This window comes from Tetrao urogallus (genome assembly GCF_951394365.1).
Source record: "Tetrao urogallus genome assembly, chromosome: 2".
In the NCBI taxonomy this organism is placed as follows: domain Eukaryota; kingdom Metazoa; phylum Chordata; class Aves; order Galliformes; family Phasianidae; genus Tetrao; species Tetrao urogallus.
Window position 1 is genome coordinate 2,821,298 of NC_136814.1, and position 13,630 is coordinate 2,834,927.

Sequence of the window (13,630 nt, forward strand, 5' to 3'; positions counted from 1 at the left end):
TTTACCAAAAAAATTCCTCTAAAATACTTTGTTAGAAAAAATACTAATTGCTGTAAGACTACCAATTACTATAGAGCTGAGTGAAATCAATATTCACAAAGAAACAGAGCATTCCAGTTTTCAGTCCGTAGCAAAATTAATCAGACAAGGTATTCTATGCCTTTTCATGCCATTTTCAAGAGCAAAAACATAGTGTACATCTTCCACTGAATAAGTGAGCCACTTCCAAAGGCCTCTGGCTTAAGGGCAGTAGGTACACATGCACCTTGCACTATCCATAATAGTTACAGTTCTTTTATTTTAGAGTAATGAAATATATCCCTTTTACATTTGGTTGCTTGGGAACCGACACAACATACATTGCAACCTCACGTAACAGCTGAACTCTGCATAGTGAATAACGCATAAAATCTAGCAGAAGCACCTGTAGGACACCAAGCACTGAAAAGATTTCAGTGTAATATATTTCACCAAAATCTGTTTGGCATCTACCCACATCCGAGCCTTTGAAACAGGAAAGGTAGGTACTGAATGGTAATGAAAGGAAAATAGAATACGGGAAAGAACAAACACACTCCCGCCAATCACCAAGATCAAAATATTTATGCATTTAAGAAAGGACTATTATTGTGGCATATGTTTTATTTGCTCTTGAGTAATCTACATCTACCCAGGAGGCTGGACGCACTGATCAAAACACCAGATATTTTTTCACGGAACCATCACTGATTCCAACATTTTCTCGCCTTTTTTATACTGTTCTCTTCACCATGGAAACCATGGCAGTACTTACAGTACCTTTTAGACTTATAACAACATCAGACTTCATCTCCCAGACAAGAAATTACCATTAGTGGAGTAGATGGGCAGTGATATTTCTAGAGTGTGTTAGCTAATGATTTATATTTTCTTTTTCCCTTTAGATCTATTGAGGAAGGTGTCCTGCTGGCACAAGAGTGATAAATGCTGAATTTCCTTTTAAGTTAAAACGCTTCTACTTTTAGTATTCCTTTTGGAATGGAACTTGATAGCATCCTGCTCAGAGAATTTACAGAATCACCAGAAGAAAATATCTGCCAAGTATCTTATGCACATAATTAAACAATTACTTTTAAGTCTACACAGATGTAGAAGATCTGGCTAAAGTAGCCTACCGCAACCTAACGCCAAATTCAGAAATGCACACATGCCCTCCTTACTCTTTTTAAAGAAAGCCCACAAAAGAGGTCCTTAAAAAACAACCTGGAACAGAAATTGAAATATATAGCATTAGGGAAATTCTTTAATAAAAAAGACATCAGCCTTGTAGGTAATTCTGTGAAGGGCAGACGTTGGTGCTCTCAAACTCTAGTTAGTTCCTGGTTCAACAGAGTAAGTTTTTATTCATAGGCAAACTGACAGCTCTTCATTAAACGTTTGAACAATGTGCAGCTTCCCTCCTACAAATGTCATCTCCCAGTCATACAGAAAAATCACAAACTAAAATATGTATTTTTCAATAACAACTGCTCTGCTGGAATTTAACTGCCTTCAGCACTCTTAAAATGCAACATTAATTACAGAGAATGTTAACAGAAAATTTCCTTAAAATATATTCATCTTCAAATTTCAAATGCTTATTGAAAGTACATAAAATAAACTATCCTTGATTTAAGCTGCTTGTTGATCTCCTCTGTATATCAGAAAATAATACTTTCTACTCTCCATTACTCAGTTTGTGGTTAATTACGCCAGGGAAGCACTGCAGAGACACCTAAGCTGTCTCCATGCAGTGCCAGCTGGGAATAAGTCTAGCAGGGAGTAATATTTCAGAATTAATTCATTTGAATGCTTGAAAATACCCCAGAGTTTCTGATACAGGAAGAGCTAATTAAATCGGTCGAAATATAAATGCAGTGTCACCATTCTGGGACCCACACTAAATTCTCACACTGGGGCTGTGCAGTACTCAACACAGTGGTTGCCCTCGGAACCAGAAGCTGTGTGCAGCAGAGTGGGAGGAAGCAGAGTTGTCTTTATGGGAACTGAGCACAGGTAGAGAAGCAGAATTACCTGGGCTTTTCCTCAGCCTATGCTTATTTTAAAAGTGGAAAATAGCAGGTATTTGAGAAAATAGTATGTAGGGATACAATTATTTGCACCTGTATGTTATGTTACTATTGAATTTTTGTTTGTTTGTGTTGAGGCTAAAATATCAATCTTTCCAGGATAGAAATAGACACTATGAGTGAAATGTATGCAGTTGAAGGAAAGACATGAGCAATGTACATGAAGCCCGTTTTGTGACAAGATGCCACCTCCCTCAGGTGACTGTGCTGACTATATAAAATGGAAGCAGCTCTGAATTCCACATACTCAAAGTTATGTCAAAGCTCTTTAATTTTGGCTCAGCACAGCACCTTCTTTTGTAAACCAGAAAGAGCAGTAAAAGCCAAGATGCATCATCCACATTTATGTTTTCCAGCACTGGTCCTTCTCCAGATATAAACTGCATTCTGTGCAAATCTTCATTCCAGAATACCTGCAACTTCTCTAACATTTCCAGAAAAAGAATGCCACTGTTTTGCAAAGTCAGCACACCAATAAGTTCAGTTTTTAATTACCATTAGGCAACAAGCAGCATCTTCAGAAGAGTCTCCATCTTGAACTCATATGGACTGGGCTTATCCTTATCATGTGTTAAACAGGGATTTAAACCTGTTTAAAGGTTTACCCACCATTCTCATGAAGTTAGAAACAAGAGAAAATTTTAAGAATACTTATTTCTGAATTAAAATAATGTTAAGGTTATTATATCATTCAAAATTTTCTTCTGGTGAATTGGGGATGCTCTCATTTGATTTTTTTAATGCACATTTCCTAGGAACACCTTTTTCTTTAATTAGAGTTGGCACATGAGATTTCGGAGGAAATGGTTTTACTTTAAAAAAAAATAAAAATGGAAGGAGATAGTTGAAAACTAAGCTTAAAATAGAAAGTTACCTCCAATTTCTAAAAAAGAAATACATGCCACAGTGCTGCCTAGTAAAGCTTTCTGAATATGTGTTACAGGTAATTGCTTGTGGTAGTGTACTTTAACTTACATTGATCTTTAAACTGAATATACACAAGATAACGCACAATAGAAAGTACTTTTGTTTCATGTGAGAACACATTTTTAGGCATTGTATGTCTGGTTTTGATCTCAGAAAGTGGAATAAAACCACTCTGTGATCAGCCGCAGAGTGATCAGGCATATGATAGTAAAGCTCTACAGACAGCTGTCTACGACTTTATTTTAAGGAAAGCATTTTAAGGCAAATCTGTCCTTCTGTGATGCAATTCACTAGCAAACAAGGAAGATCTGTGCAAGAATCCAGGAATCAGCTTACTTTCTAACTAGTCCTAAAAAATTTCAGCAGCAAACTATAAAACATGACCACAGTGTTATACCAGAAAACTGAAAACTGACTGATAAGGACAAAATTGAATATGAAACACTTCTCAGTTTTATCCACATAATTAATCTATTTTTCTCCCTTTTTAGTTACAATTCAATGTTTTTACTAGTTCTCCTGCAGGGAAAAAAATCCATGTGTTTAGACGTGAACAGCTCATCACTTACTTGTGTTTTAATCCTGCCTCAAAATATCAGATAATCATATAACATATTGTGTCCTAACCCCTTTATTCAATTAAACTGACTGTGCGCCTTAGCCAATGAGACTCTTACTGGAGTCTCTCTGCCAAAAGAGCTGCAGGATTGCAAGGACTCTGCCAGGAAATGGTCTCTTGAACAGCAAGTGATAAGTATGTAGTGAAGCTATTACATTTGAGCCGAGGAGGGCAGTTTCTTTTATAGACATTTGTTCAGTAACTAATGCATCTACTTGAACTGAATTCTTGGTGACATTTTGGTTTTTGAAAAAGCTACATTTGCAGTCCTTGCATTAAAAAAAAATTAATCATAATAGTAGTTTAAGTACAGCCATACACCTATCTGCACAGATAAAATATTTCAAAGTGATGTCTCTTGGGCTCAGAGGTCAAACTAAATTGAAAACATTGAAAAAGAAGATATACAAACCTGGCCATCAGAATCAAAAGCTAAGCAGGCAACTCCATGTGTATGTGCATCCTTAAGGACAGAAACAGTCTGTACACGGTAGGAATCCCAAATGCAAATGTAAGGGTCCTTTCCAACCTGCCCTGTAGCTACTAAAGTTTTATCCGGGTGAACTGCAAGGCTGAAAGAGAACACAGTTTAAGTTACAACACATTTTCTCAATACAGCAAAAAATGCAAACGTGAAACTGAAAAAATAATTTATTTTTCTTAAAAAAACAGCTCCTTTTGATTTATTGGAATGACCTTATCAAACGCCATAAAAACTTACTGTATCCCATTATTTCCTTCTGCCTAAAAAAGAAAAAATGCTTGAGACTGACACGGTGATTGCAGAATACAACTTATCATGTAATAATGTTTTAACTAGAAAATGTAAGAAAAGTACAATCAGAACCTTTTTATATGGGCTTTTTATTTATATGTATTTTCAGATATGCTTTTAGTTACTGCTGCCCGAGGAAAGGCTTCTTTGTTAGTTTATCTCATTTTTCTCTGCCAGCCAATCAGAAATAACACCTTGATAAAAACCTTCACGACAAACAGGACTTCTCTTACTTAAATCCAAGCAAATGCTAACGTTTCAAAAATCATTCCCTGGTTTCCAGTGATTTACTCCAATAACTCCAATAGTACAACTGTTTTGACTGACTTTATCTTATACACACTGTTAAACACAGACCTCTCAACTTTTTTTTTTTCCCCTCCAGTCTCTGTACAGAGGCACATTATTGCAAGCCACTCTAATGCAGAATCAAAAACCATCTCTGTGCACATCTCTCCAGACATGGAAATCTCTACCAGACTGCCCATGGTATCCTTCTCTTCCATGCCAAAGTGTGAACTCTAATGTTTACTTCCATATTGTGTTGGGACGTTTCTCTTAGATGTCAAACATATTCTGGAACGAAGCAGTAGCACCATTTAGGAAAAAAAAAAAATGCATTCTGTATTTTCCTTGTAACATATTTTTTACATTTTCATGGTAACACAGAAAGACAGAAGGCCATCATTGAACAAACTTTATCCCATACTAAGAATAGAGCAATGCAGGCTATCAGTAGCTGACACGGTACCAAAAAGTGCTCTTTGCAATGATTCCAAGTTGTTGTCAAGCTGTCCTTTACTCCTTGAGGCATTCTCTTTGACAAAGCCCAGAGGATCTAGTTTGAAAATCTCGCCTGGGGAAGTTAATAATAAAAATCCTCTCCCTAGGGTAGCATGAATACAAAGACAGTTTTACACTGTTATCCACGAAACAAATTAGAATAATGTCTAAATATGCGAGCTACAGATGGAATAAGGAAAAGTACCCTATTAATAAACTGACACTCAACAGATGGCTCAGGGCATCTGAGTATATTTTAATATCCCAGGAGTAGATAATACTAATTATTAAAAAGGATTCATTAAAAAAAATTAAGGAAGTTAAAAAAAAATTACAATTTTCTTATGTTAAGGAACAATTCTTGCAAAAAGAATAAGTTCAGCAGAACACTCCACAGAAACTTTTTTTTTTATCAGTTCTCCTATTTGCTCATTTTTTCCTTCTTCTCAGGCTTGGATTCTAAAGTTTGCTGTGTGTCAGCTAGTCACCTTAATTGTAAACCTGTAAGGCAAATAAAGGGTAACTTCACCATATTTAAGATGGGACATTTACAATGAAGTTGGATTACTCTTCTTCAGTGATAAAAACATAAAAACCAGATGGAAAAGATTAATTGAAGCAACCTATCTCACTGCTTGAACACAATTGCAGCTTAATTACATCTACCATTGGTCTGTACAATTTGCTTTTCACATACTAGATCTCCCCATGTTCAGCATCTCCATTCCTGGATGTATGAACAACGTATTTCCTACAACCTAAATAGTGAACATACCTGTTATTTGCTTTATCCATTTCAATGCATGAAGTCCACTAATGGCACATTTAAAGTTAGGACCAAGTATCAGTTTCTGGCACCTAAGAAGTAGCCTGATTTTTCAGAACCACTAAGGACATTCATTTCCTGCTCACAACCTATACAATAATGCACTACAACTGCCTACGTTCAGTCTGGCTGTTAGATAACCAAGGGTTTGTTTTTGGCAGACAGAACGGTGGCTTACGGAGTGAGGAAATGGAGTCTAAATTCAACAACAATTCCTGGTGACTGTCTGCATACCTTCATACATGACAGCCATGTTTGTCAATGAAAATGCAAAACTGCATGTGTGACTATTCAATGTGTTTGCAAATGGATTGCTTCCTGTCTCCAGACCAGAAGACCTCTAACTGGCATGGCTTCTCTGCCCTTCCACACTCTAAAAACGGGTATAAACTTCATTGTTTTGCTTCCAGCACATAGGTGTGTATCTTCAACCTTTCTAAGCAAAGATCCTATATCTAAACGATTTGTGGTATCACATCACTACACTGGAAAGTACTGAAATATTATTATTGAAGAAGGATAAAAATATGATTAGATTATGTATTCAAACAACAGCAATTTATGGTACAGAACAACACTGCTGGGGAATCTTTCCTGTTCCTTCCAAAAGGAACAACAGCTAGAAACAGAAAAGTCTTTCTCTTATAACTAGGCAATTTTCTGCAAGCCACGGGCAATAAGGCTGCAGATAGCTGTTTGAGATTCATTAGTGTAAGGCAGAGTGATCGCAGCGCAGGGTACAGCCAACAAGATCTAGGCAGATGGGCAGCAGAAATTTCACAAGAAAAGTTCTCCCTATTTTCCAGGTTTGTATGAAAAGGAATTCACATTTATCTTGCCTTATCTGCAGTTCTTCCACACCACACAATTAGCTAGGCTGGAAAACAGAAGGGGAAAAAGTAGCAGTTATTGCTGTTGGCACTGCTTACTAGTAGTGGCAGTCACTTCCCCACACTTCTCAACCTTCTGTCTGTGAGAACTGTAACAGCAGCAGTTGCATGTGTAGGGTAAGAAGCAGAGATCAATTGCTTGGGAATTGCAAGTTCCCCTCCTTCCAGGGCAGGCAAAAAAAAAAGTGAAGGGATTTCTGGCAGTCTGCTCCTTCCAGCAGCTGAATGCTTTTGTGGGAGCATAAAGCTAACTGAGAATTCCACAAGCGTGCTGATATCTGCAGAGAAGGTCTTCAACAAAAGTGCATGGCACTTCACAGACACTTTTTTGAAAATCAAACAATCCATTTAAGATGAACCAATGAACTCCAGGCAGCATTTTAACATTACACCTCCTTCCTAATCCATGCTTTTGTTAATAAGAGATTTCAGTGAACGTTTTCTTCACTTCCAAGACCAATGATTATTAACCTAGCATCGAAGGCTGGAACCCTGTTAAATTAGGATAATTACAGACGCCAGTCGTGTTCCAGCAGAGTCTGATGAAATGCTTTATAAAAGTCATTAGTGGATCCATCTGGACTGAGGGCCTTGCCAGATGGTAAGCTCTTAGTACCTCCGCAATCGCTGTTGCAATCATATTCTGCTCCAAGATTTTCTTTTGCTTTTATAACAATTTAGAATTTCACAAGATTGAAAGTATTTGATTCTTGTCCATATTGCATTTTTGTTTGTTTGTTTTCTTTACAGTTCCTCTAGATTTCTAGGCATATATGTAAGTTTAAAACTGAACTAAGTGGAAAAGTTTATGGAATGCAAACTACTTCAACATCCTTGAATATTAAATTGAAGCGTTTGCCTTTAAATTATTCCCAAACCACCAGCAAAGATGTTTGATCTTCAACAAGAGCACAGTCTAGGAATCAAAGAACTACAGACTTGAAACAAAGAATCACAGAACCATAGAATCACCAATGTTGCAAAAGTCTTTCAAGATCAACCAGTCCAACCGTTCATCCGCCACCAATATTCCCCCACTAAACCATGTCCCTCAGTACGACACCTAATGTTTCTTTAACACCTCCAGGGATGTCATTGGCCTTCTTGGCCACCTGGGCACACTGCTGGCTCATGTTCACAGGAGTGCTGATCAACACCCCCAGCTCCATTTTCCCCAGTCTTTCCGCCACTGTGCCCCAAGCCTGATTAGGAAGAACAGAAAAGGGGATGGGGGAATTGAAGGCAGTCAAGGACGAGGTCCTTCAGAAAGATTAGAGGAGGTTCAGGGTGGATCTGATAGTTTTGCAGCACCTCAAAGGTAGCTGTACAGAAGCTGTAGGTATGCTTGTCACAAAGAAAGATGGTAAAAGGACAAAGGGCAAGAGGAACAAGTTTCTTCATGGGAAAACCTGTCTGGACGTTAGAAAAATGCTCTTCACTGTGGGAAGAGGTAGGTTGCCTAGAAAAGTGGAAGATTCCCCTTGCTGGAAATGATATAAGACTTCCTTGGCTTGACAGGACCCAAGGTAACCTGACCTCCTGTGCTCTCAGGAGAAAGTCAGGACTGGACTGGATGGTTTCTGGAAGCCCCTTCAAAACTAGATTTTCTATAATCCCAAATACTGAAATATATCAAGAAAGCTAAGGCAATCAAAGTAAAAATGGATTTTGGCTCAGAGAACTTTACTTGCATTAGTAAATTGATAGTTGACACTGCCAAAGGAAAGTGGCTCCTGCTATCTTTAATACATACATTGACAGGCTTACTGAGGTTGAAATGGATGCTTTAAACAAAAGATAAACATCTGAAGTTCACTATCCTTAATTTACTATTACAAACCTCACCAGGCTGTCAAAACACTCTTTCACTGAAGCAGCCAAAGGCTGAGCATTTCTCTTCATTCTTATGGATGTATAATTTTTTCAATGTATTTACTATTTATGAACTGAAACTTTTCTAGAACCATCATATTAACTAGTCTTTGATTAACACCAATCAACCAAATGCACTTTCCATACAAACTACATTTACTTCCTGGAATGGCCCCCACCTAACATACAAAAATTGCTCTTGGAAAGATGTTGAGTCTTGTCACCCATCTCTTGACAATGCAGACCATTCTCACTGCTAAGGTTTTATTGCACACTAAAGAAGCCTGAAAATCTGATGCTATTCTAAAATAACTCTAGCTAGTTAGACCCTTATAAATAATTCTCTACTAGAAACTAACCCTGTTTTACATTTGGAATGACTTTAATTCTCAGACAAACCTTTAAAGAGTTTGGCAGCTTTATGTTAATGCAACGCTATGTAGTGAAGATTCGGTGAGAAATGTATGGTAAATTTAAAATCAAATTCCCCAGCAAAACTGATACTGATTGTATATGATTAATTACTACTGGAAATAAATGAAGGAATTGATACTTTCTGGCTCAAAATCTGCTACAAAATCTACAGCTTACAGATACAGAGAACATAGCGGGTTTATCCTGAGCATTTAGGTCAAAGTTGTTGGGAGGTACTGAGGGCACTGCCTGTGCTATGCTTGAATAGCAGACACATAAATAACACAACCATTTTTCATAAGACTTTTTCTCTGTAACAAAAACATCTCTGAGGAAATAAAGAAAAATCAAAATGCTTCAAGAAGCTCCAAGCCTGTCCTGAAATAGGCCATTACGTGCCACTAGGTATTTTCTTCTTGGTTGCCTCCTTCTGCTCTGCACTGCTAGCTCTCAGTGCAGAATGAAGTGACACGTTCAAGATCCTGACAGGCCAGCAGGCATGTCTGAAGACCAGGGATCTCTTCAGCTTCATTTTTCTGCTCATATAGTGCAAAGGATGGAGCTGCTTTCACATGTCAGCAAAGGAAACAAATGGTCTTTCAGGAATTTCTCATTTCATGGAACAAAATGAGTTTCTCTGCTCAGCTGCAGGGTCAAAACAGAAGACTGTAACGTGCTGTACAGACAGATCAGTATTATCAGAAAAATAAGACAAGATGCAGCCTGACCTCTATTCCTGAATACAGTATAAATCAAAATCAATTCTCATTAAAAGAAGCAATGGAATACCAGCAGTTAAGTAGAAGAAAATGTGGTGACCTGCAGGAAGTAAGGGGGGGCCTGGAGAAAAGAAGCAGAAGGAGGGAAGAACAAAGGGACTTGGTACAATTTAACTACTTTTTACACATGAATATAAAGCTGTAATAATACCTTTGAAGAATACAAAATATTGCCGCTCACTTACAGCAAACAGCTGAGGTACAGAACACGTGTGACCTGAAATAATATAAATGTTCATAGAAACACCACCAAGTAATATTCATTTCAGAGCATCTGGCAAATACTTTATTTTTTTAGGCCTAAGTTCTTAACTGCTATGCTTGCTTTCTCCTTTCATGTGATGTGTGGGAAGCAGAGTGATGTAGTTAGCTGTTCTGGAATTTACTCATACTTCTACACTGGCTTCCTACCTCAATCAAGTCATTGCAGGCTAACTTTTCCAACAGCAGCTTCTGAATCTGGGGGCCTGCCTCAGACAGCAACCATCTGGTTGTCAGAGGAAGCAAACACCTACAGTGCTGAATGAAGCTGATGCAGACTGATTGAAAAATCAGTGTTAGCATACAGAAATGGTCCTGGCCACCAACAGAGCCTAAGATTTTTTATATTAAGATCATTTATAGAGTAGACATGCAGTTCAATTGGCGTTGGTAAAGGTCTCTAGAGCATGCACATTAATGGCTGTTATGCTAACCCCACTGAAAGTGTCCTGCAAACACAAGGGGCATTCTGACAGGATTTTATTTTTGTTTTTTTCTAGAAGTAATGTGGGATATAACTGCTGCAGCAGCTTCCAAAGTTATGGACATTCCTGCCACACTGAATTACTCCACTTTGTTCTTGGGGAATTATTGCTAACGGTTCTCTGTGCCAGTGGTTATATTCAAGTCTACAGAGTTATTCCATCACACTCCAGTAGTCTGTTTGGCTGCTCAGTGCTTAATAGATGTCTTGACAGATCAGGCCCATAAAGTGGCAAAAGCAACATCACAGAAATGCGCAATCTGCAGTTGTAGCACAGAGTTGCATTGGGTTCACAGTCAGGCCATATGAAAAGATTAAATTTTGACCAAATGATTAGAATTTCCTCCAAGAGAAGGGAAAAGAAACATGAGAAAAACTCTTAGAAAACTCTAAAATGTTATTTTTGTTAGACTTAATTGTTCTGCACTTTAACTGAGACCAGCTGTGATTTGCAGACCCATGCATGTGTACAGGCAATAAGATTTGGCAGATCTAATAAAAGGAATGGTACTGCAGCACAGTTCTACAGCACACATTGCTGCAGAAGCACAAAGTTGATGTGGTTTTTATCTAACGCATATATTTTACATATACTCACTCTCAGATAGTTTGCAACTCCAAGCTTCTGTCAGCAGAATGAGCCTTATGTACCCAAAGCACATTCAAGGACATTGAAAGGTAAACTACTGTTGATGTCCTCATGAATTGTGTTTTTTTGAACAAGCGATCAGGGAAAAATATGCATTATTTCCTATTAGCTGCACTAGGTCAAACACACAGTGTTGTACAACTTCAGCTTTCACATGCATGGAGTTTCCATTTTGAGTGTGATTATAATTGCATTCCTACTGATTACTGCAGCATTCTGCAAATATCTGAAAACAACTACCCTGGTGACATCAATATAAGAATACTGGATTTTTTCATATACAAAATACTATGAATACCTGTTCAGAAAGAGCTAAAGATACCAAACAGAGAGGGTCTTGGCCCCTGCTGAAAGAAGTAGGGATGTTGCTAGACAGTCAGGAGCTGGATAAAGCTGCACAGGCGTGTGCAGTTCAGCCAAAACAGCTACATAGCTTTTACCTGTCTGAAATGAAACTTTGTTGTGTGAGGGTGCCTTTATTTGTTTTGCCTATTCAATGTTTATTATAGTTACATGGACAGTGGAGAATGTTTTGTAATGAACAGTAAAACACTGCAAAGAAATACAGTCTGTGGTGCAACAAAGATTACCAGGTTAATTCAATGAGCAATATGTGGCACAGTAGCTACACACTGTTCTAAGTTTCCTATTGCTCAACAGAAACTAGCAAAAACTTCACATTCATCTGGTATTAACAATTTTAGGTCATTCTGAGCAATCTGATTGCAAATACAATTTATACATCTGATAAAATCTGTAAGTTAAGTTATCATGGCCACTGTCACACACCGTAGCCTCCATTATTTCCTATGTTCACCCTGTTCCAGTTTGACTCTGTTGAAATACTGATTCAAAGCTCAGACAAAACAGATGACACCAACTGTGCTACGCTGCTAGCAAATTGCCTATTTTTCTGATTTCATCACAGTCTGGAGCTGAAACGACTAAAAATGGACTGAATGTTAGCTGTGCATTTTCTCCCAAATGTACAGATGCGATCATAATTCAGGCAAAGATTAAGCCAGTCAGCTCTAAAACTGGTGGTCACAATGAACAGTAAATATCTGTGCACTAATTAATTGCCCACAGCATGATGATGTCAATCAAGCTGCATTATGGTTACTGCAGATGGGTCTTACGCTTGACAGCACAGCTGAAGGTATTTGTTCCTGAGGCTGCTTCAGTAATTAACTGCTTTGGGATTTCCTGGATCTACTCTACTTTCTGCAGTTAGCAGTCATCAGAGACTACAGAACTATGTAGCTCACTCTACACACAATCCAAGTCAAAATATTTGAAGATACATCTGAGAAAGAGAGGATATTTAGAGAAATCTTGGAAATAAGGCACACAATAGAGACAATTACTGAAAAGAAAGATAAAGGAGATACAAAGTGAATAAAACATTGGAGAAGGCACAGTAAGAACAACGAAGACTAGCAGAGAATAGCCAAGGAGAAGTGGGAGAACAAGATAAAAACCCATTATGCATAATGTTTCCGGATCAGTCCCACTTCAATTTTTTTTTAACAGATTCCATCTCATCTGATTGAAAATCCCTGGGTGAATTCACATCTATGACAAGTTGTATGATCTGAGAAAACTCATAGAATCTTGTTAAAAAGTTTACATTGGGATAATAGTATTTTTCGCATAGGTTTGCCTCCAGTTTCTTTCAGATGTTTACAGAAATGATGAATGTGGTAATACTAAATGTATCTGGAGTAAAATACTGTTTTCTAGGTATTCTAGACCATGTGAGACATTCAAGAAGGCTTTTTACTCCTGCTGTTTGCAGTAGTCAGTTGAAAGCTCATGCTCTCCTACTTTCCAAAGAAATTATCTTTGCCTGTATTTCAGAGGTTGTCATATAAATGGGAATACAAGTTCAGTATGACTGTATAGAAACCTTGCTCCCCGTTGGGTCTGCTGGAATAAGTTATAACAAAAATTACATACTGAAACAGAAAACATAGCAGAGTATCCACATTTAACATCAAATTGGGTCCATCATCTACATTTCTAGTTACAGTGTGTGTATCAGTCACAAGGTCAGAAATATCAGTTTTATGAGCACTCTTGCTGGGCTCCTGAAATTCTCTTTCACCAGCTAGCTGTGTACAATACAAATACAAAATCTATTTCTAAAAACTTGAAGACTGCTCTCAAAATACACATATTTTAATTTTCCGTTGTTTTACCAGCTCACATTTTAAGTTTCTATGAAAGTCTATGAAAACAAA

At 37.7% G+C, this 13,630-nt stretch overlaps 1 protein-coding gene across 3 annotated transcripts in view; it reads right to left on the reverse strand.

Annotated features, from left to right (window-relative positions):
* Positions 1–13,630, reverse strand: part of EML6 (EMAP like 6) — a gene marked incomplete at both ends in the record, with an annotated part of 107,674 nt that overhangs the window by 72,878 nt on the left and 21,166 nt on the right. For all 3 annotated transcript variants that reach the window (XM_079550663.1, XM_079550662.1, XM_079550661.1), the window contains one exon: positions 4,067–4,226. In XM_079550663.1, coding sequence (XP_079406789.1) covers positions 4,067–4,226 — 160 coding nt within the window. The remainder of the gene's footprint in view (positions 1–4,066; positions 4,227–13,630) is intronic.